The sequence below is a fragment of the Struthio camelus genome, chromosome 8 (assembly GCF_040807025.1).
Source record: "Struthio camelus isolate bStrCam1 chromosome 8, bStrCam1.hap1, whole genome shotgun sequence".
Classification (NCBI taxonomy): domain Eukaryota; kingdom Metazoa; phylum Chordata; class Aves; order Struthioniformes; family Struthionidae; genus Struthio; species Struthio camelus.
The window spans coordinates 18,068,846-18,093,714 of record NC_090949.1 but is presented as its reverse complement, the minus strand read 5'-3'; the positions used below and the strand labels follow the sequence as shown (position 1 = coordinate 18,093,714).

Genomic DNA, 24,869 nt, shown 5'->3' with positions numbered 1-24,869 from the left:
GCTTTTGCTTTTCTGTCAAATAACACTAATGAATAGCTGACTTTTAGGGGTGTCCCGGACAAATACTGGACCCATGTTGTTGTTTTGATGGTGCTGTGTAACAGTGAGCTACGCTAGTAGCTTCAAAGTGAAGGTATCTGGTTGTGTTACCTATGAGGGTGACTTACTGCCATACGTATGCTAATGGGTGTGTTTGTTAATCTCCTATGGAGCAGTTGGGTACCATGTTACATGGCAGATTAAGAGTATGCATCAGACTCGATCTTTTCATGACTTTAGCATATTTGTGGGCATTGATTGTTGAGCGTGTACTAAAGACCTTCAGTGTTACAGTAGTACAGTTAGATGTTGTGTAGTTGCTATGACCTCAACATGATGCTGGATTGTGATGGTGAAATGGACTTACTCAACAGACTTAACTAACCTATGATTAAGCAACAATTTGGTTTTATTTTGTCTAATTCCTTTCATACACACCATTTCTAGAAGGCTTTTATAAAGCTAGGTAATCTTGTCATATAACATGTATGAACTGTGATCAGCAGAGCAGTTTCTGGAATTTGTTATGTTAATTTGCATTGCATGAGAATAGAAACAGCAAGACCTCAAACTATTGCTGAGAGTTATTGTTTTATCAAAATCATGGGGTGGGATGGTATTTTTCAGGTGTCTGCCTAATCTAGTGAAATACCATTGTAAAAAGGTGAAAAAATGTATAGAAAGGCATGAAAATGCTGAGGTGGGTGCAAGACTTTCACACTTGTCATGACTGTGTGTGTAAGAGAGCCTAGGTCAGGCAGACCTTCTGGGAGCATCTGCATTAGTATTCAATTCAGATTAGGTGCATACTTTTAAAGTGAATCTCCTGATTGTCCACACTTACCTTGCTTTCCCTTGTATTGAAGAGTGAGCTTGGAGCGCACAAGCTAGATTACTTTCATATCGGAGCATATCTTCCAACATAGGTGGAAGTACACTGTAGTTCTGAAGTGCGTTTAATATTCTACAACTGCTAATGAGCCTTCAGTTGACAGAAAGAGGCTGGAACTAGTCCAAAGTAATCTCTGTCCTCCCAGCGTACATATAATGAGGGTCTTGGGTTGTCCACATCGTCTATTTTGCTTGCAAATCTTCTGCTGTTGGTCTGCAGTACTTGACAATGGCTGTACCTTTATTAGTTTGAGAGTGACTCAGTATACTGAAACTGAACTTTAGCCTGAATGTTAAAGATTGTATTTGGAATATGTTCCTTCCATATGAATCTTCTGGCTTTGCTAGGTATGATGTTAAAAAATAAAAATAAGCATTGTATGGGGGGATATTTTGTAAAGTATGTTTCAACTAATTGAGCAGTTGAGATGAAGATGAGATAGAAGAAGAGAGATCAGATCAGACTATCCATACTGCAGACTGTCTTTCTGATACTTTGTCTTTTATCTCTACTGCTGCAATCATCTTCTCTCAAGCCATTTTGCTTTCTCAAACCTAGAAAGAGAAAGGTTCTCTAAACCTAGTTAGAAATGCAGTTGCTAAAATGATCACCATGCTTGTCGACTTGATTGTTCCACCTGTGCATGTGTTGCCTTATGCTTCTGAGTCCTTCCACAGCTTAGATCTTATTTACTGCTGCTACTATATTGTGGTCATGAATTCCAGATTTGAGCATCCACCATTCAGTTATTACAAAAATAACTGTGCTGCTTTTTGACTCCTCTATTTGACTGCCATTTTTGAGGATGTTTTTGCCCGTCAATCTTCATTCTTTTCTCCATGTTTCCTTGTGAGGCAAATCTCGCTGGGAGCCTTACAGCATGCTATCTATCAAGACAAGGCAGTAGGTAAGCTATGTTGCTTGTATCACCAGCCTACACAAAAGCATCCGCTTATTACCATTGCCTCATCCTCCTTCAATCTCATTAGTTCATGTATCATTCATTTCTTAGTGCTTTGTTGCTAATATAAATTGTAGTATAGTTTTGGAAGGGACTGTCACTATGCAAAATCTTTATGTATTCCAACGTACTTGCGCTGGCATATGATACCAGTGTATAAAAAGTGGTAAACATTTGTGCAGTAATGATAAAAAATGTAAAAGACTTAGTGAACCCTTTAATTTCCATATTGTATGTCCCTCTGCTGCTTTGGGCAGAGGAAGAAGTTGGGAGAGTATGGGTGTCCTTGTTACCAAGCAGAAGAATTATGCTTGGTAATCTAAGTAGCCTGGCAGAGGACTGGTAGTATATCTGCTGCTTGAAGTTAACTGAGTAAAGTGTGTGAGGAATAGTGGCAACCTATGGGATGGTTTAGTTTTGTATATTGTGAATTCCTTTGTTCACCTTTCTACATAACGCTTGAAAATCCTGGGTCTTGTTAGTGTGAGATGAAATTCAGCTTCTCAAATTCTGGAAGGTGAAATCCCCATTGGGGAGCACCTTAAGGGCAGAAAAGAACGTTGCAGACATAAATGTAAACTAGTGTTTTGCTGTTTATGTTCAACTGAACCATGAAAGTGTTCTAGTGTACTGTGACTTTTTACCTTTGAAACTTCCTCCTTCCCAGCGTAGTTTATTTAAGCATACATAAATGAGACAAGATACATTGTTCTCTCATGGTTTTTGCTAGAATACTTCTCTGCTTTTTTGTAATTTCTGCTGGAACATCAGCAGTGGCTCAGTATCACTCATAGCTCTGCTGACCAAAGTTGAGAAGAAAAATAGCACACAAATTAAAGAAACATCCTAATTTAGCAAAGCAAACGTTTACTTGTTGACTGTGTAACAAAAAGTTATCTTACACAGGCTTTTCAGAGTGTCCTTTCTAATTTTGATATGGAACGGTTGGCTATAGAAATGATAGCAGGAAAAAGACAACTTTCACCCAGTTTTATGCTGTCAGACAATAGAGGCAAGGTCTAGTACAACTCATATCAAGTAGTAATGTATGAATAATTAAGCTGTGTATGTTAACCCACTTCAGTAGGTCAAAGATCATTGAGTTAGTACTAGCTGGATTAGTCACAGCTGCTCTTCTGTAAGAGCTATTACATCGCTCATCACATCTGCAGAACTGAGAGGTGGTATCACTTCCAGTTTACAATATATTTTAACCACAAATTTCTAAAATCCTTCAAAAGGGCACAATGTAGAACTATTTGCCTATAGTAACTTGCTAGTATTCCGTGTTACCTCCTCTGTGTAAAGTATTGAAAGAAAAATGCACTGTTTCTCCATTTGAAGTGTTTTTTTAAAAAAGTCAATTTCCTTTGAATAGCCTTCATTTCCTCATGAAATTTGTTATGTAAATGCGTAATTTAAATGCATCAGTTATAATTTGGGGTTTTTTTAGAATCATAAGACGCAATCTTGTTTGAGATACTGCTTTATGCTATGTACATGGTAGAGGAAAACAATCCTGACTCAAATCCATCATGAACTGTTTCTGCAAACAGCAGTGACCTCATCACTGCTCAGGGCCTGACAGTTGAAAATGTTGCTTCCAGTTAGGGAAATGACTCTTAAAAATCTGTTTAAAGACCAGTGGTTCTATTTTTCAGTGTTGAGTATCGGAGGAAGATTTAAAGAATGGAGGAATGAAGGAGAACTAGCAGAAATCAAATCGGTAGTCTTTGTACTTTGTTCTGTATCAGCTAAAATCAAGAAGAAGCCACTGTCACTGAGCAAGATCTGGAAAGACTGATTTTTTTGGAATGGATATTTTTTCAAGTAATAAACAGTACTGAAATAAAACTTGGAACTAATCTGCACTACTTTTTTCCTAAGTGGTGATGTGTTCTGCTGTAAAACAAGTACTGTCTGATTGTGTGCAAGCACAAATAGCAAATTTTTCTTTTAGCAGCTCCTTGTATTACCAGATATCAGTGTGTTGCCATGAGTTACTATATTAATTGAAAGATAATAGCCTCAACATTACTAATGGTGCATGAGTGGGAGGGGGTCATAGTTCATATTTGTGTTATACTAAAGAAAAGGCCAGTATAGTTGAGTTCCTCATTTCCTCCTCCCACCTTTCAATTTCTGCTTTTCCAGTTTGATTCACCTAATTATTTTTTTATTTAAACAAAGACATAAAATCCATATTAGATATAAACAATCAAGAAGATGATTAATGTAGAAATAGTTATACAGTATAGGACTGTAAAAGAAAAACTATGATATGTAACACAAGTATAAAATAAAACAGATGTGGAATTAGATTGCTGTGGATGGAAGGTAATATATAACTTCATTTTATAACCTTTGTCTTGAATGTCAGATGTCACTACTTATGACAAGAAGCAGCAGAATATTTGGTTAAGCCTTGGTTACTTCAAAAATCTTAAAGGGTATTACATAAAGGAGTGTGATATTGACTGTAATTCATTTAGTGAGAATTGTTCCTAGATCTCCATGTGTTTTAAAATAAAATATATGCTTGGGACAATTGGAGAATGTACTTGAACTGATTGCAAAAAGAAAATATTTGACACATACAGGTAGATTCCTGCTGGAAGGAGAGACTAGGAATAGTGGAAGGGAAGTAAAAACAGAATGGAGTTAATAGGAAGTAGGAATCTGCAGTACATGGAAAGGTGGTGGAATAGATTTTAGAATCTGCTCCTGGACACACTGGCCTTCTCTGTCACCCAACACGTCTGTTAAAATCCAAAAGGATGCTAGGATATGGAAATTTTAACTTTGTAGAAATTAAATATATGAAACACAAGTATCTTCAATCTCTCCTGTGGATTAAAAACGTGAAGGGGAAGAACCGTTTGTGCTTGGGACTTTCCTGTTTAGGTTTGGCTAAAGCAAGGGAAGAGGCTCATTTGTGTTGAGCGGAGTCACCAGAGCTATTGACACAAAATGTGCATCAAACAGGGCTTTAGACAAGTCATCTTACGTGACACAGCCTATGCGTTTCCCTGTCACTGGACTTCTCGGCCTTTTTCCTCTAATGGAGTAGAAGTAGATGTCCTGCAGGTATTATGAGCTGGTCTGCTTACGAGCTCACAATTTGGCAATGATTGATACAAATACAATCTGAAGTGATAGCAACTTATTGAAATGTTTGGAGGAGCTTTTAAATATAATACAAAACTTTAAATAGAGCAAGTGGCAGTTATAACTTTAAGCAAGTCTTATTTATTTATTCTTGTATGTTTATATACTTGCGAAATTATTCTCTTTCCTTAGTTGGTCTCATTTCTTCAGGTTCTGAAGATGCTTGTGTCAGAGCCTTGTTTTGAACCTTGCGGGAAAGAGCCTATTCTGGTTTGGAATCCTGCATGACTGTTTGACCAGGAGGGTGAAAATATATTGGGGGGAATTAATAGACTACTTACACATATGTAACAGCTGTAAAGGGAAACTACTCCTTTGTGAAAAGGTGGAAAAAGTTGTACAAGAAAACTCCTCACAGCAGTGTTGTTAGGTTTATCTAGAATGTGAAAGTGACTGTTCAGACCGCTCCTTGCTTCATGCACAGTAACATCAAAAAAAGGAAAACATATAGATAGAAAATGCATCTGAAACCTAATCTTGAGGAAAAACCTGCCTAGGGCTCAGAAAACCTGTCTTCAGCTGGGGGGTATGGAGAAAGGAGCAACCAGATGACTCAGCCCTACTCCAAGCATTCAGACTGCCTTTGTTTTGGATCTGGGTAGTTAATTAGTGGTTTGCCTCTTCTTAAGTTACATAAAATAATTGCTACCTAAGCCAACATCTGGAATAAAAAAGAAAATTGTTTCACGTTCTTAATTTGGGGGAAATAGGGAATAAGAAATAAATAAGTATATATTTGTAATTTACTTTTTTTTTGGACTGTTGTCCATGAGCGAGAGCTACAACGGCAGTTCAGACCAGAGCACAAGCTTATGGAAAAAGTAATAGCTGTAATATAGTTTCTTGCGTGTTATTCCATGTTGTGACGCCAACTTCTACTGAGCTCAGCTTCCTCTACTACAGCTCAGCTTTGCTGCCTTCTCAAACGTATGCAGAAACTTTTAAAGCTTTAGTAATGCAGTGAAGGTTTGAGCCGCAGCTTGCAGCAACGCAGCTGTCTGACCTTCTCAGTCCCCTTCTTGGTTGCCTGAATGCATTCCCTCACAGTAGTTTTATGTATGCTGCAACTAGTCACTAACCTAGAGCCAAGAAAATTGTTCCCTTAGTTTCTGCACATGCTCTCAGAGTACTGCTCAAACAGGCATACTTTTGGACTATGCCCGTGCTTCTGAGTAAGGTTGCTACCCTTGACCTGAAATGACCAGCGTTGCTCTGTATCCCTGTAGGGGGAAGGAGGGGTATGCCTTTTGAAGCTTTCTATCAGTGATTGTTATGAACTACATGCTATGCATTTCTCAGTGTAGCTGTTATTCTTCACACTGTAACAGGGTATGCTCTTGCATTCTGTCTTTGATTACTTTGTCACAGTAGTGTCTTGACTGCGAAACTGACTTGGAAGCTGCATAATAATCATGAACTGTTAGGAAATTTTGTCTGATGCATTTAAAAAAAACACACACAAAAATTGCCTGGTGCCATTCTAGAATAGGTCTGCAAAATATGAATTCCTGAAGACTTGGAAAGGCAAAGCTGCTTAAACGTAACTTTCTGAAAAGCACTAGTTCTCCCTAAAACAGATACTCTTCCTTTGCACTGTCCTGAGCAGAAGCTGATCGAAGAAAGGCAGCCTGTCCTGGACTTTGTAGCTCCTTTACAGTTAAGCACAAGATGCATTTTAAAACTGTTCTTTCCTCTTTGCCCATCGTTAAACTGGAAGACTTGCTTGTTTCTCTGTCTACATCTCCATGTATTTAGGTTAACTCAGTGTGGATCGCTTCTACTAAGTTTTAGTGAATTTTGTTTTGGAAGGAGACAGATATTTCTAGAAACTGTAATGCTTTAACTTTTTCCTGTTTGTCAATTAATACCACAAAACTAATATTCCTGAGACCTTTCTATAACGAGGCTCATCTTAATGGTCTCTTGAAGTCTTTTCCCTGTACTTCCTAAATCACTTTCTTCTTTAGTAGCGTTGAGGATGATACTTTTTGACTAACCACCATTGTTGCATATTTCTTTGGAGGGAATAGTTTCTTAAAAGTGCATCTTTTAAGTGTGGGGGAGAGTATGGGTGTTTCAAAGTTGCAAGATATTAGTTTAGAATAATTCTGTGGTAGAAAAGTTCTGTCAGCTAAACTACCTTCAGTTAGGAGGATTCAGGTAACAGACCTAGAATATTCAGGATGTCGAACATGAATTCAAGATCTTTAAATTGAGCAAAAGATTCAGTTTTCATCTAATGCAAAATGCAAAGCAGTGGATAGTAAAAAGGATAGTCATCTTCAAGTGTTTTGCTCTTCCCCTGTGATACATTACTGCCCTCAAAGGATGATCGCCTTTAATCTGCAAAATACCTATACAGAGTCCTGAAACTCTATTAGCTTCTTTAAAACGTATTGCTGTTTTTGCCTGATCTAGTTTCTCAGTGTAGAGGAAAGGTGTTTTGTTGTATTATCTACTGTTTACTGGGTAAGTACTTAGCTATTTTTACTGAGTTGCTATGCAGTTGCCATACATGTATGAATGAAAAATTGGGTGTAGTTGTGTCAGCCTGGTACCGTTGATACCTTTCTTGGCTTTCTGCATGTATATTTGCTGTACAAGCTCTGTATAGTTGAATAACAGGTAGCAGGACAGATCTGAGATGCTGTTTTTAGTGAAACTTCTTCAGGAGATACAGGTCCCATTTTATCTCTAACTTTTTCATGAAGAACAAGAAAAGATGTAGAATCATAGAACAATTCAGGATGGAAGGGACCTTGAGACCTAATTTAAGCTTTTACTCAAAGCAGGATCAACACTGAATTCAGATTGCATTGGTCAGGGCTCTGTGCAGTCAGCTAGAAAACAGCCAGCAATGGAGATTCCAGTCTTTCTGGGCAACCTCTTCCATGCTCTATTATCATAATAGTGAAAAGTTTTTTTTCCTTACGTCCAGTCGGAAGGTCCCTGATTCAGTTAGTCTGTATCTTGTTCTTCTGCTGTGCACTAGAGTCTGTCTTCTCAGTAACCTCTTTTAAAACACTGTTAGGTCCCCCCCAAAGCCTTCCTTTATCCAAGATGATCAAGCCCTGTTCCCTCAGCTTCTCCTCATAGAGCCAAGTGCTCCAGTCTCCTCACCACCTTGGTGGCCCTCTGTTGAACCCATTCTAGTCTAGCAATGCCTTCCTTGTTCTGGGGGTCCAAAACTGCTTGTAAATGGTAAGCTTGCTAAGGAATGTGTCTAAGACATTGCTGTGGCTAGAACTGACATTTCATGTGTGCTTACAGCAGTCACTGCAGTGTATGTATTTTGTTTGAAGTTCCTGGTGGAACGCTTCGTCTCTGACTGCCAGTATGGATCCAGTTACAGGTGTTTAGACTCTTTCAATTAAGCGATGACTCAATGGGCAAATTATTCCTGTCAAATTATTTAAGTCAAGGTATGTGCAAACATCGTTTAAGTATTACGCGTGTTTACCTTCAATTTTAAGTCTGACTTCTACCCCCAAGATCACAGAGGATCATTGTCAGAGAATACCTTCTTTTGTTTAGCAGGAAGGTAGCCGTTAGAGGAAACGCCATCAAAATTGAGGTAGATTAAACTCATGCTGATGTCTCTAGTTTGCACTTCCATCTACAGTAACAAAATATGTGAAGGTTTTATAGGAGCAAGTCTTTACAGAAGCTTCTGTCCCCATCCCCAGTAAAGAGGAAGATTTAAAAATTACTTAAAGACAGTATAGATGTTCTGAAAGTTTACTCCATAGATGGATCGCTGAATCAAAAGTACTTTGTATCTCATTCTACATGATTTGGCCTTGGCTTTGTGATCTGTGTTGCTCCAGAGAGGAGTGCAGCAATTAGGTGATTTATAGTTGAAGTTCTGTCTTTAAAGATGAAGTTTGATCTACTGATTTACAATTTAAGCCTAAAACCACGAAAGTCTGGAGAAAGATTAGACTAGTGTAGTAATAGTAACTGGTGATTACAAGTAGAGACACACACACGGTTCAGATTGCTAATGCTTCCGTTAAAAGTTTGTATACAAACTGTGCAAAAAAGTTCCTTAAGTATTGTTTCTTCTTGGAATAAGCTGTATTCTTATCCTTAAAAATGTTTATTGATTTGGCTCAGAGTTAGAAATGTTATATTGATACCATGCTTTTTCTGACATTCCTTCTCCATTTTATAAATGCTGTCTGGATAACCTTGTTCAAAATCCTCACCACCACTGCCAAGCCTTCTTGTCTACAAGGGCATGAAGGAAACTCAGAAGTTCAAATCTGCCTACCTTCTACTACTTGCTGAAGTCTGTTATTTTACTACTGTTCTGGTCATTCAGTTTTTGTTGTTCTCTGACTGTAAGCCAAGTAACTTTTAGTCAGTGCCTTCCTAGGTGGAAAAACTAGAAAGCAAGCAGCCATCACAGGTAAGTTAAGAAGAAAAGAGATAATTCTGCTGCAGAAGCCCATACTCTATTGATACAGTGAATGGCTTGAAAAATCTAGCTTTTGCTTTTCTACAGGTTTCATTACTTCAGAGAAGTAAATTAGCAGAGTAGTTCGGTATACAAGTTTCTTTACAGGCCCAGGTAAAAGTTACTGTATTAGATAATGTTTGAGTCATGTTTTTGAAATACTTTCTCCGTATGAAAATTGTCACAATTTGGTTTAAAAATCACATTCTCATTTTTAAGCTGCAAAGTTAGGCATTCAAAGGTTCAGAAATGCAATAAAAATTTACTTTTCTGGGTGTGATTGCTTTATGGTATATGCCATATATTTTGGTTTTCTTCTTCTTGCTATGGGGGTTTTTTGATATTTGTTCTTGTAATCTTGTTCTGTCACCTTAATTTTTTTTGAGGGGGGGAGGAGGTGCTTAAACCAAGATCCTGTATTCTCTTAGTCTCTGTAATATAACTTGAATTCTGTTTGACCAAATCTAATGCACCAGGGCTGGAAGAAAAAAAGCAGCTCACCAAAACAGGGAAAGGTGGGTGAAACAACTCAAGACTTCTTAATATAGGAGAAAAAAAGGAAGATGAACGGTGGATGGTCACGGCAAAGTTCTGACCTCAAGGGAAAGAGGAGCAAAGATGTGTGCCTTATAGATGCAGATATACTAGCCTGTACAAGGATGTTCTTCACATCACTGCTGAATTTGGTTTTATTCCCATTCAAACTTGTGGAAGTTCTTGCTGTACTAGATTTTTATTGTCCCAACCAGTCCAGACCTTGTCTCAATATACACACTCCCAGGCAAGGGTTTCATCGCAAGTACCTTGTGGTGAAGGGAGAGCAGCTGCACTAGAGATCCAAAAATAGAGCTCTTCTGCAGTTTGATTAGTAGCTGCCTAAATTGTGGTAGTGATTGGATTAGCATGTGATGAATTGTGCTAACCTGAGCTATGTTGTATCTATAATCCTACCAAGCACTTGAGCTTCAAGCCTTATGATAGGGCTATTTAAGTATACGCACCATTAAACTCAAACCGTAGGGCAGTACGTGTAGTTAGGGCAATATGTCAAGTTAACATTGCAGTAAAAAGCAGCCTCCTGTTTCTGTTTCAAGTGGTCCTTACCCTGAGCTTCTCAAAGGTAGTTGCTACACCAGAGGAATTTGCATTGGAGAACTTGGGCAGTGTGTAGCACTTACCCTCCTTGAGCAACAAGGTGTGTGGTGCTCCAGCATTAAATAAATGAGAGGCCTGAACAGTAGAGAGCTGAATCTATTCCAAATGCTAGAACTCTCTGCTGTAATCAGATAGCCTTGTTGTACTCTTACTGACTAATTGAGAGTGTTATTTAGTCTCTAAATTCATTGAAAATGCAACCACTGTTCTCCCAAAAAGTTCTACAGTAGTATAGTGGAGTCTGGAGCAGTGCCAACGCATATTGGGCTAAAGAAACAAGACTCTCTGGAAGAAGAAAAAGTTCGACAGTAATCAGCCTGTAGAAGTTTATTGCAGGAACCGTGACAGTCTTTGTTGCAAAGAAAGTTGAAACAGCAATGAAATGGTTTTGAGAGCAATTTTTAAGCTATGTAGCCACATTTATTTTTTCATCTATTTTAATCAGTGGTTTATAGATAAGATTGTTCCCTTTTGTGAAGTATTAATCTTGTTTTGTGTTTGCTTTAATTTTTTTTAGAAAAAAACTGATAAAGCTTTTTTCTGTAGGTTTTGAATTTACAGATACTTAATTTGTATCTTAAACTCTGTTAATATAAATACTAGTCATGGGCTCGCAATTACGTATGAGATCACTATTTCTGAATTCCTTTTCTTTACTGGATAATCAGTTTTAGCTGAATTCAGTAGTTTCAGTTACTGAATTTATTTCTACAGCTACTGTAGGAAAAAAGGTTTAAATAAATACACCAGAGGTCTTAATCTGCCAAAAGAGTTCTGGGCCTCTTGTTCTTAAAATATTACTATTTAACGTATTCATTTCTGATCCTTTTAAAGCTGAAATAGTTGTGTATAATGAGCAATGTGACTTCAAACACTAGCAAGCCTTGAAGAAGCAAAGTTAGGAATTAAGATAGCAGATCTGGAAAAGTAGCATACTTCTATTTTGCAAGTCATGGATCATCTAGGAAAATACTTACTTAGTATGTTTATGACTTATTCTTTCCTAACATTACTGCTTTTTTCCTTGCTCCAGACCAGATGTGATAGGACTCATAAACTGATGTAAACTCTAGGACTTTTTTTTTAAATAAGTCAATCTTTCTTTACTTTGAAAAATCATGAGATGTATTGAGGAGAAGCAGTTTTTTACCAGCAATAAACTCCAGCTTGGTCTTCCTACATCACCAGGGTCTAGTCTGTGAGTTGGTTCTTAGACTTTGCACGCTGTTGCCATTTCTGCAGGCATGTGTTTATCATGGCCTGATCATGGTGTTACGTGTCTTCTGAACTTTTATTAAGTTATTTTCTCCCACCTTCTGCCCTCTGCTACCCTTCATGTTCTTTGTTCTCTTTCGCACAAGTAGTCTTACAGGATTTTTATCTTCTCAGGCTTCTGTCTCACCATTACCTTTTAATTAAGTTCTTATTAAACTAGCATCTCTCCCTTCTCGCTTGCCTGGTCTCCTTCTTCCCTTCTTTTCTTGCTTTCTTCTGCTACCCTGCCTCTTCCTTCCTTGTAATTGAGTTATTTCTCTTCATTGGGCTATGTCAGCGATAGATCTTTCTAATGATCATAAATTAAAATAGATGTGATTTCATCCTAGATATTTTCTTTGCAGAGCAGAGCTTTAAAGCACAGGCCTTAAAACACAACTGCTGTTAGAATTGCAGGATGGCTGGTTGCATGGCAATGTCTGCAGCAGTCCTGATGTTGCAGACAAAAGGAACAATGCCTTTCTCTGTTCTTCCTTCCTTGTGATTTCCCCTTGTACTGTCTCGAAGCTGTGTGAATATTGTAGTTTCGAGGCCAGCCTGCTCTAAATATTTCAGCATACTGAAATGAAAAATGGTTGGTAACAATTTAATTTGGATAGCTGTCAGTTCTAAGCTTCATACATGCATTAACTCTCCCACTGCTTCACGTGCTTAATGATGCTTGAATGTACAGAAGAGAAAAAAGACACACTGTAACTATCACATACGCCAGCTTGCCTGTTTTAAAAGGAGGGGAAAGACAGCTTTGTACTTTTGACTGTCTATTTAGCACTGGTTGAGAAATGTTTTTCCTTTAACTGCCCTGAAAGATGCAAGGGAAGAAAAAGAAGAAAAAATAGCTCTCCGTTGCACACGTTTGCAGAATCTTGGTTTGACAGGTTCTTTCTTTTCCCTGTAACAGGCTTATAAACAAATAATCTTATATATAGTAAAATGTGTTATTTAAAAGTCAAATATCATGTAAAACAAATCTATGTGGCTTATGTAGATAACGTGAAACATCAAACCTGTGTTGTTTGGATTGCTGAATCTGCATTCATGTAGTTTTCATTTGTGGTCACTGGAGCCATGTAACTATTCCTACAAAGTGTATGTTAGAAATATTAAAAACGCTAGGAGCTCATGGTGCAGAAGACAAGGTATAACAAAGTTCAAAGATGAAAGTGGGAGACTTAATCTCCTTAGGTGAAACTGAATGGTGGAAGGAGGTTTTGTTAAAACAGCAGCACGCAAGTTCGACAGAAAAGGTAGCCTACTGTGAAGGCACTGCATTGATCTGGATAGGGATATAGTTCCTAGCTGTTTGCCTGTTGTGTGTAAACAGAAATCAGGGAAAAAAATACATGTTAATAAAAAGTAAAATACTTTATTTTTCCTCTACAGTAAGAGAAGTGGAAAACAAGCATTGCAGAACAATGAGGTAACTTTTTCTTCCTGTAACATATTTTTAAATAATACTGATAATTTGGTTTATTTTCAATCCCATGACTGAAGTTTTATTGGGGGCATAATGATGGGTATGGTGCAAGTGTGATCTGAAAGATGCTTCAAATTTGCATTGGTGAAACAAGTGGAAGACTCTGGTTAATCATGTATGGCTAAAGTTTGACTGTATAATAATAATGGTGCTTGATGCCTACTGTGTGTTTTTTTTTTTTTTTATCTCTTTGTGCTTTATGAACACTTAAGGACTAGTGTTATATGCTTGGCTCTACGCATTGCAACAAATAGTTGCCTGTAGATTTTATGTCATTTGTGTTTGCTGTTAGTTTAAAAAAAAAAAAAAAGTATGGGAATAGAAGTAGAGTCTGACAGTTTTAAAGAAGTAATTCCAAATTCTAATAGGTTTGACGTTTTCCTCTGTGTGTGTGTGTGTGTGTGTGTGTTTTTTAATTCTTGTGTTTTCAACGGAATATATCCCATTAGCCTTGTTTGTTTGTTTCATGTTCAAATAAAATACAACAGTTAAGCCCAAAGGGCAGAGCCCATGATTAGAAATATTGGGTCTTTTGGTGGTATGAATAAAGAACTATTTCAAATACTTGCACCATTGCTGAAAACTTAACAGAAGGCTTGCATTAAATAAATACAACGTTGTCTGCAAACATCATGTTAATTTCCAGCCAGACCTTTGCTGTATTACATGCTATAAACGTTTGTATTTTGCAGACCTATATCCATTTGTAAAAACCTAACTAGCTTTCTCATATTTTTACAATTCGTGGATGTAATTTTACTGAATGAGGGATTAACAGTCTAAGCAAAGAAATTGAGGGAAAAAGGATGTTGGAATTAATGGAAATGCAACAAACAGAGATGGGGAAGAAATGAGTAAAGAGGAAGGGAGAATAGGTGCAGATGAAACAACAAATACATTTAGTTAGGTATCTTAAAAATTTCACATATCCAGCATTGTGTTGGTCCTTTCTGTTAAGGAAAAGCAGTAATTTCTGTAGGGTCATAATTCATTAGGCCTGAACAGTGTTCTTTAGTTGTTGGGCTTGCTTGGATTTCTCTGTGAAAGTTATTCTTAACTAAATATTTTTACACTTGCCATATAGCATCCTATCAGTCTGTAGTTTTTATTAACGCTTTCGTTTGAAAGGGAAGATACTGCTGTTGATTTCTTCTCATGGGCTTACTCTGAGAGCATTCAGAGTAAATTGGTGCTTGCTGGGGCTTGTGCTTGTTGCCCGTCATGTTGCACATATAAACAGTAAGTGAAGGAGTTAAGTTGGACTTTCTGTACACATTTCTGTGGTTTAATCATCCCGGGGCGGTGGCGGGGGGGGGAGATTGGGAGCACTTGCTAGCGTTATTGCAGTTGGTTAATGATGAATCACAGGCTGCGTTCTCTCTTTGTCTCTTCCATCCTGTCTTCCCAGGCTGCTCTTTCAGATTTTCTGTCCGTGTTATAGTATTACTATAGGCCTTGATAAAGCATTATCATATAGCATGAAAATGTTTCACGTGAGTCTTGGGTATCAAAGATAGCAGGGTTAGGTTGGTAAGAGGAGGTTTAAGTTCATGTGTATGCCCTTTTAGTCTAGTTACAGGATTGAATTTTCATGTCAAAATTGTAGAGGGAAAGAAAGAAGAGGGATCTGGACCATTAGCTTGTTAAGAAGTATTCAGTTTAGTCAAGACAGAAGATAGGGTTGTATGGGGTAAACAAGTGTAAAATGACACAAATAGAAGGCATATGGGTGTGCAAGGGGATGTTTTTTCATCAGGTAGATGTAGCCCACCAGGAATGGGTTGCACTGTTGTTAAGAGGTAAAGCAGTACAAATTCTGGTTTTGCTTGGAGCAAGCTTGCTTGGTCTGTACAGTCAAGGACTTCAGACCACTGGTAGCCTAGACAAAAGATGGAATGCGTCTTGTAAAATACTTCATGAAGATGTCTTCCAGAGGCAAGCAGCTTTTAAAAGATTTTAGAATTTATATCTGTTACCAGACAGTGATGCTCTTATTAATATTACATTACAACTTGCATTTGGACATTTTAATGCTGTGGTCTGCATTGTTTGTATTTCATTGTTTTTAATATAAACAAATTTGAAATAACTTTTTTTAGATTATAGCAGCTATTTCCTACTGCAGTTTGTTAACAATAATTCAGTGCTCTTTACAATTTCTGTTAGCTGTGATGGCATACACTCCCAATTCTTACATTTCATTGGACTTGTGTGAGCAAGTCTTAAAGTGGAGGGAAATGTTGCAAATGCACTGCAGAAAAAAGGTAGCTGCAAATAACCTGGATAAGGAAAATATCACATCAACATTTAAACAACTTAATGCCATACAGAAAAATCTCACTTTTCCTGTTTTGCTTGTTCTATGTGATGCAGAAAGAGGGAAAGAAGGAGCGAGCAATGGTGGATAGAGTGTTCATTGCAAGAATATGTCGAATCCTGAAAATAATGGTCCCTGGAATGCTTTGTAAAGAGGTAAGCATTGTCTGCAGTAACAAATAAAAATGAGTGGTTTTGGAGTCAAGTTTTTTTTTTTTTTTTTAATTGCATCATAATTTAAATGAAAGCCTATACCTCATCTCAATAGGACAAAACAGTGCTATGTTTTTTGAAGTGTCAACATAATGCATTGAAGTAATATAAAAACCTGCATGCTTGTTCAGTAGTTACATCACTTAAAAAATTGCGGTCTGATTGTGATACAAGCCATTGACTGTCAGCTAATAACTGCTGCCTGTAGCATATCGTCTAAAAGGGCATCCAGATGTTCCTTATTTGCTTGATTTGATGCAATGTAATCCACTTCTCTAGGAAGATGCTTCCTATCTTGAAATAGCACACTGTTCGTCCAAGTTTTGCTTCTGTAATTTAGATCTAGGCCAACCCTTATTAGAAAATCAGTTTGTCCAAAAAAAAAAAAAAAAGCATCATTTCAGGAAAGCTATGCAGAGTAGAACTTAGCAAGATAAAAGTTGTCCACCTCAACATCCTAGTCATGTTTTCCAGAACACTTTTTTCCATCTCTCCTTTTAAGAGAGTTAGTTGAGCTTAGAACTTAAGTCCCGGACTAAGATATATTAGAATTTCAGAATACATCAAGCACAATGAATCCCAACATGCAGAATGTCAAGCAAGCAAAAAGCCAGCACAGATGATCAGGGACCTCCTGACTGAGCTCATATGCAAAAAAAGAAGGTGGAAGCAGGGAGGGCTGCTGAGGAGGAATATAGAGATTTTTGCCTGCACATGCAAGGATGGAATCTGGAAAGCTAAAGCTGAGCTGGAGTAGAACTAGTGAGGGATATGAAGGGCAGCAAAGAGGGGCTTCTGTAAGTGCGTTAACAGCCAAAGGAAGGCTAAGGAAAATGTGAGCCTCTTGCTCAGTGGAGCAGGGGGCCCAGTGCAAAGAACCTTAAAAAGGCTGAGGTACTCAGTGGGGTATTTTTGCTTTGTTTTTCATTGGCAAGGGCTGCCTTCTGGCCTCCCAGCTCCCTGAGTCTTCTAGCATAGTCTGTGAGGAAAATAGCATTGCCCAGAGCAGAGAAAGATACAGCTGGGGAGTGCTCACGCCAGTTGGACAAGCCACGGGACCAGGCAGTGTGTGTTTCAGAGTGCTGAGAGAGAGTTGGTCTCTGTCATCTTAGAAATACCATGGCAATCAGAAGAGGTTACCTATGACTGGGGAAAAGCAGACATCCCACTCTTCCTCGAGAACGAGGATACTGGAAACTATAGGCTGATCAGCCTTACCTCATCCTTAGGAAGGTTGTAAGCGAATCCTCTTGGAAGCCATCTCCAGCCACATGATGAACAAGAAAGTAATTGTGAATAGCCAGCATTGATTTATAGAAGGCAGATCACATCTGACTAACCTGATTGCTTTCTGTGATGAGATGACTGGGTGTGTGGGTAAGGGGAAGCAGAGGATGTTATATATTTTGACTTTAGCAAGGCCTTTGATGTGGTCTCCCATAGAGTCCTGATAGCCAAACTAAATTGGCTAGGTAGGTGCACAGTGAGGTGGGTGGAAAATTGGCTGGATAGTTGGACTTAAAGGTTTTGATCAATGGTACAAAGTCCAACTGGGCATCCTGCTGTTTGAGGGAAGTGATGTTCCCCTTATTCAGCACTTGTGAGATGGCATCTGGAGTACTGTGCGCCCAGTGTTGGGATCCCTAGTGCAAGGAAGACAATGACTTGCTGGAGGGAGCTCAGGAAAGAGCCATCAAAATGATTAGAAAATTGGAGCCTATGACACATGAGGACATGCGAAGAGGGCTGGGGCTTTTCAACCTTAAGAAGAGAAGGCTAAGGGGAGATGATAGTGCTGTCTACACCTACCTGATGGTAAGCTGTGGAGAAGATGGAGGTTTCTCTCAGAAATGCTGTGTGGAAAGATGAGAGGCAGTGGATACAAGCTGGGACACAGGCAATTCTGATTTGATGCAAGGAAAATAATTATTTACTGTGAAAGTAATCAAAACACTGGAACAGGTTGCCCAGAGCCATTGCAAAATCTTCATCCTTGGAGACCTTTAGAACATGACTGGGCAAGACTGTTAGCAGCCTAATCTAAGTTGCTCCTGTTTGGAGTGGGGAGTTGGACTAGAGGACCTTAAGAGGTCCGTTTCAACCTATATGACTGTATGCTTATGGCAGAACGGTGTCTCACGATAGCAATGGTTGATACATAAACTTCTCTGTTATCTCTGCACTTCTCTCCATCTAGTAAGATGTAGATATGATATATGTTTTCAATTGAGCATACGTGTCAACCAAATGTAGCTTTTTAAAAGACAAACTTTTTCCATAAGGAGATTTTCTTGAGTAAAAATGTAATTATGTATTTTATTTATTAAAATATTTTATGTTAATGTATGCCCTGCAAAATAAGCTAATGTTAGCTGGGGGTGAAGGAGTAGAAGATTGTAATGCTTTTTTTACAAAATAGAATTGGAACTTACTAGAAAATAAATGTACTTTTAATTCATTGTTTAACTTTTACGCTTGCGTTTTTGTACTAGACAGGTTATTTGCTACTTATTGCTGTCATGCTGGTAGTCCGCACATATTGTGATATTTGGATGATTCAAAATGGAACAGTCATTGAAAGGTATGTATAAACTTGTTCATTTTGAACATTCTTTGCTGTGTTTAACAGGGGAAGTGGTCTGTATTAGAACACAGATTCAGACGTTTTGCAGCTTTCTTTTTATTTATATAAACTAATTGAAACACTGGTATAGTCGTAAGTTTAAAGGATGCAGAGAACCCTTTTTTTCTGGAAAGGAAAGACTTATTTTTTTCTCTGCTGTTGGCTAGAATATCATTTTACTTTTTTTAAACCAAGTTTACCTCCTGAAATTATTTTTTCATCTTTTGTCACATTTTGTACACGCTCTCTTATTTCAGAAGTTCAGGCCAACATGGGAGTGGAATAAGAGAGCACTTCAGAATACTGCAGCGTTATAGTGGTTCTATGGTGAATGAAGTCATTATTCTGTTGTACTTCTGCAATGAGCTGCATTTTGAGGCTTTTGAGCTATATACATGTAGAGTAACTTAAATATCATAATCAGAAATATGTAATGCTGTTAAACTATGCAATTGCACTACAAAAAAATTATGTAAGCAGCGTTAAGGCGCTATCCGAGATGTTCCTTTAAAACTTGTAGCTGCTGTTCTAATGGTGAGCAGCTATTGAAGATGAAAGGATATGCAATTCTGTGTTTTGCTAATATTCCGTTAATGGTGCAGTACTGAGGCAACTTCTTTAGGTCTTAAGCAGTTATTCTTGAATTGATTTAAACTTTAAACAAGTTTAGATCCCCCCCCCCCCCAAAAAAAAAAAAAAAAATCTGTTGCTAGATGTTTCTCCTGTTTACCTTGGTACCTGTGAACTGTTGGTCTCCGATTTCTAGTCTTTCTGAACTGTTGGTCAGCCAGTAACAGTAACTAACTCCCTGTCTAGCTTATACATTAATTAACAACTCCAATTCTATGATGTCAGGAAGACTAAGATTTCCTACAATAGTTAGATCTTTATATAGGAGAAGAGCGTTGATAGATTATTGGGAGAAGGTGAGAATACTTTTATTTTGTATCTGTTTTTAATTGAGATCATTTTTCTATAGAAGTTCTTGATTTTATTTTTTTAATATCTGAACTTTTTCTCAGGTGTAAGTGGTGTGTTATAATTTTTGTTTAAAAACTTACGAGAAACTGGACACAGTTACTTTTTAACTGGAGTTACTTTGTTGTAAATAAGCCTAAATAAAACCTTAATTTTTTTTAATTCTTATCCCACTCAGACTTTTGGTTTGTTTTGGTTTGGTTTTTTGAACCACGTATTTTGTCCCCACTCCTGTTGTAGGATTTTGACAAGTAATCATGATGCAGCAATTGGTACACTTTCTTCCCAGTTTTGCTGCTGCTTTGATTTTTTTTTTTCTTCTTTTGCATATTTTTTCTTGGTTTATTTTGGCATACCTCTCTTTTAAATTTATATATTTGTTAAACTCGCAAGAGGTAAGTGCTTCTGCAGCACCCCAGGCTGACCAAAAGCTTTGAAAGCCTAGAAGGAAAGGGAAGAAATTAGTATTCTGTGGCCCTGTATTTGTGAACACTTAACGCAAGCAGCTTCTGCAGGAGCAGGGAGATGATTGCTTCTGGTGTGCTGCTTACTGCTTAACTTACAGAAGTATATAAGACTTGATCCCACAGCTGACACTGTGGTTTTCCACAGAGACCTGCTTTCTGTGATCCTCTGTGTAGCCTGTTTGTCCTCTCTCAGCTTAGGAAATGCTAGTTTATGGTTTCTCTTGCAGCTAACACTTAGCTTATGGTCCTTTGCAGTGCCATCATTGGTCGCAGCAGAAAAGATTTCAAGAAGTACTTGTTCAACTTTATTGCTGCAATGCCTGCTGTAAGTGCTTTTTTGTTGTCATATTTTTAGTAGAAAATATTTAAAATATAAATTAAAAAACTGAGAAAAGATCTCAAATGAGCGTCTCAAACCCCCCAAATCAGTTGTTTCATGTGCAGGTCTGCATTAAGATAGATTTCACTTTCTGGCTTCAGTATGTGGGAGACTCAGCACAAGTTTTGATATTTATTACAAAATTTTGCTGACAAATATTTAGGTTTTCAGATTTGTTTTATGGCAGTTTTGAGAAACAGTTTAACTTGTCATCTATAGTACAGGATAATAACATTTTATGGATTGGAATCTGATGTTTAAATATTCTAGTTCTGGGATTCTCTTGACACTATTGAAAATAGAGGTTTTCTTTTTAGCCTTTAATTTTCTAAACCACTTACTAATTTTTCTAAATCTTTTTCTTTTTTTTCCCTCCCTTCAGCTTTCCTTCACCCTGTCAACATCTTGACCCCCACCTGATAGAAGTAAATTATTATTATAAATTAATAGATAATTTAGCTGTTTTAAAATAGACTTGAAAATGAATCAATTGGTTGTAGGTAGTGTTTGTCAAATGGTAATTCTTTTCTAGAGCTTTTTAGGAGAGATAAAGATAGGCTAACTGAACACTGTTTAACATTGTATCTTTGGATATGATAAGACCCACTGAGACTTGGGATTCTTAAAAATACAAACCAGAACCTGATCCATAGTCCTACAGACACTTAGATATGGTTAGTCTTAATTGTGCTGACTGTTACTATTAACTTCAAGGGGGCAATTCACTTGTTTTAATTGCTTGCATGTTCCTGTGCAAACCGATCTAAGTATGTTCGTTCTTGATTAAATATCTCTGCCTTAAATTATTATGTAGCTATTTCTTTTTAGATCTCTTTAGTGAATAACTTTTTGAAGTATGGTCTAAATGAACTGAAACTTTGTTTCCGAGTGAGACTCACCAAATACCTCTATGAGGAATATCTTAAGTAAGTAACAACTTGTTAAATGACTAATGGTTTTTAAAATGAAGTTATATGATTAAAACCAAAGCACGTCATTTCAAGTACATAGTAAGAAAGTAGTGAGCTGCTTAGTATGTATACTGTTTAAAAAGGGCTTTTAGTTGCAGTCAACTTTCAGGTAAGCGTAAGTCGTTTATCCCTGGTTGTATATTGTCCATGGCACAGGTGTGAAGACGGCAAAGTTAGCTCCATTAGAAAAAAGTTTGATTTCTGCAGATATGAAAGCTTAACTGCATATGAATGCACTGTACTGCTTCCATTACTGGGTCAACTACCCAAGTCCTTTAGTTACTTTCACATAGTAGAGAGATTGTGATGATAAATTTGCAGACTGCGTTGGATGTGTGAGCCTGAGTGGCTGCTTATGTCTCTCTGCATGGAATTTTGATTGTCCGGTGAGCTGGAGCAGAGTTTCATGAGGGTTTACTAACTGCAGTGCAGCACCTGTGCATAGAGCAGTCTGGAACTGAGCTTCAACTAAGAAGACATCCTGGAGTCTAAACGTTTCTGTAGAATTTAATCTGAAACTGGTCAGGCAAAAGTACAAGCTATGTTGGCTCCACATAGTCATTTAATGTCTAAACTATGTTCCCCTATAATTGTGTGATGCTGAGGTTTTCCAGTTATTTGAGGTCCCAGGTAATTTATTTCTGCCCAACCTTTTTTTGTTTCAGAGCTTATACATACTACAAAATGGGAAATCTGGACAACAGAATAGCTAATCCAGATCAACTCCTTACACAGGACGTTGAAAAATTCTGTAACAGTGTAGTGGACCTGTACTCAAACCTTAGCAAGGTGAGTCTTTCATAAGAAAACTTTTGAGTAATAGTTGTGCATATTTAGGGTGTTATGTCAGGGCTCAAAATAATAGTTTGAAATAACACGTTTTTAAAGAGTACATTGTTTATAGTAGGATATTACTTCATGTGTGTTGATCAAAGTACGGTGCTAAAAAGAATTGAGTGAGATATTATATTGTTGTCTTAGTCTCTCACTTTTCCATGCCCTTTCCTAAAGCATTGTGGTGGATTGTCATTTTTTTATTAGATCTTGTTTAAAAAAAATTGCTACTTTTTTGTAGTTGAACACTAATGAGTATACTTTCTCAGCTAGTTATTCAGATTTCAGAAGAAAAACAATTCTTAATTTTTTTTAGTTATGTTTATAATTTTGGGTAGGGGGTTAGGGTTCAGTAAGTGTTTCCTCCTGCTTCAGGTGTCAATCTTTTTTTTTTTTTTGAGTTAATAATGTGAAAATTTTTAGGTTTTTTTTTTTTGGAAAATATTCTTTGAGGCTATATTGTTCCTGTAAGCATAAGTGTAAAGGCAAAAAGTTATTAGGTTTAAAAATTCTGGCTACCGAATCCATAGTTCAGTTGCTATAGCTTTGGGAGAGGGGAGGAGAACGTACTGAACAGGATTCTTCCAGATTGGAACATTGCTTCCATCAGGTATGTAGGCAACTACACGACGTTATTCTTCTGCTCTGCATGTTTCCACTTCTCACAATTACTTCAATTAAGAAAGGGGTTTAGTCTAACTTTTCTTAGTGAGCAAAGATGATGTTGTTATAGATTTAAAATAGTGAAGTACTTTTTTTTAATGCCTTGTATTTTATTTGAAGATCATGGTGTTATGTTCACTTGTGTGAATGTGGCCAGGAAAATGTCATGTGGCTGAGATTCCTTTTATTTAGTAGTTAGTTTCAAAGATTGTGCTTTTAATGCAGACTAATAACTGTTTGGGAGGGAGTGAGTTTGGAATGTTTTTATATTGATGTTATCTTGGTGTTCTAATACACTTTTTTTCTATCCTTCTGTTGCAGCCTTTTTTGGATATAGTTTTGTATATCTTCAAGCTAACAAGTGCAATAGGAGCGCAGGTAAACTGTGTGTTATTTTCAGTATTATAAATAAGTTTCTTCTTCTTTGGCTATAGCATTGCATCTATTTGGAGTCTTGAGGAAAACACTATATGTTAATTATAGATTCATCCATTATTTGAAAGGATATGTTGGAAATATGCTTGTACACTAGGTTTTAATGCATTTAAATGCTTTCTAGTTTGAGGCAAACAAAAATACCAGAATTTGCATACACTCAAACTAGTTTAAAATGCAGGGAAGTTTTTGTTTGTTTTGTTTTGTTTTCTTCTAGCAGTTACTCAAAAAATCCTATTTAGGAAAATGTCCTTTCTGGCTGTATTATATCTTGCATGACTTTCATTTAAAGAAGAAACCTGAGTTTCTCTTGTTTCTTTGCAATCTACGTAAGCAGAGCAATTCCTTGTGTAGAGCTTAGTGCTCTCATTGATGAAATGTGAGAACCAGCGTATTATGCTTTTCTGCAGTGCTTGGAAGGGGAAGAAAGGAAAGGAACACAGTTAAAAGAGCTGGTACTGTTGAAACAAAAATTGTTTCTGAAATGACAAGCTATTAACTGTTTTATTTGATAAATATATTTCCGGACGTGAGGAAAGATTGAAGAAAATATAGGACAGGAGCTGTATTTCTTCCTCAATTGCTTGTTTGATTCCTACTATTCTCACCTATTCCATGGTTATGTCAACTGTATAATAATAACAGTTACTATAATACTGATAACAACTGCACGAGCTGTAAAAAACTTAACTGTAAAATCAGAACACTTCAGTTTCTACTAAGATTGTTGTCTGGAAGCTTACAACCAACATTATTTAGCATTAAATATTATTTAGTATTAAAAATGCTAAATTATTTGGCATTTAATATTACGATCACGTCTCTTTAAGAGCAAAAAAATTAAAAAAAAAGAAAAAGAAAAAGAAAAAAAAGACTACCTTGGATTCTACTCTGTTGCTTCCAAAAAGTGTTTTCTTCCATTTACTGAATGTACAGAGTACCGCATGGTAATAATAGTGTCTTTTTTTCCTGGTGTCACAAAGTTGCTGATGTTTTAAGTGCTAAATCAAAAAGCTAATTTTTAATAATAAGAATAAAAACAAATTTTATTAAATCCTGTATAACCATTATATTCTCCAACCCCTCTTTTATCCTTTAATTAATAACCTCAGCCATTACAGAAATAATTCTTCAACTTAAAAATAAAAAATAATGCATTATCAAAAATACTCAGGATTCAAAGAGTAGCTCTGGGTCATGCAACATAGATTTTGGAGTAAGGTATTGTAAACTGTTAAGTTGCCAAGAGCAGGGAAAAGTTTTGCCAGCCTATGTTAGTAAACTAATGCTGGTACTGATTTCTGGTGGCTCTTTATTTGTATGGGTGTGTTAATGCAGAAGGAATTACAAGAAAAGAAATTTGGTTTATAATTCAGGTCACTTGTGTGGCATGGCTTTATGAAAGTTTAGTCTAAGATACAAGAGCTTATCAGAAAACCCAAGATCTAAGTTAGGATCCAAGTAAGTGTGTGTGTGTGTGTGTGTGTGTGTGTGTGTGTTCTTGACTTTAACATCATCTTTGGCAATTTTCTACTGTTTCCCCAAAGTTTTTGAAGTTTATGAA

General features: G+C 37.1%; 1 protein-coding gene across 1 annotated transcript in view; it reads left to right on the top strand.

The window, feature by feature from the left end:
* The window catches only part of ABCD3 (ATP binding cassette subfamily D member 3), a 38,998-nt gene that overhangs the window by 582 nt on the left and 13,547 nt on the right, over positions 1-24,869 (top strand). The window contains exons 2-8 of the mRNA XM_068952441.1: positions 13,333-13,369; positions 15,800-15,898; positions 18,448-18,536; positions 20,279-20,348; positions 21,231-21,328; positions 22,039-22,162; positions 23,192-23,248. Coding sequence (XP_068808542.1) covers positions 13,333-13,369; positions 15,800-15,898; positions 18,448-18,536; positions 20,279-20,348; positions 21,231-21,328; positions 22,039-22,162; positions 23,192-23,248 — 574 coding nt within the window. The remainder of the gene's footprint in view (positions 1-13,332; positions 13,370-15,799; positions 15,899-18,447; positions 18,537-20,278; positions 20,349-21,230; positions 21,329-22,038; positions 22,163-23,191; positions 23,249-24,869) is intronic.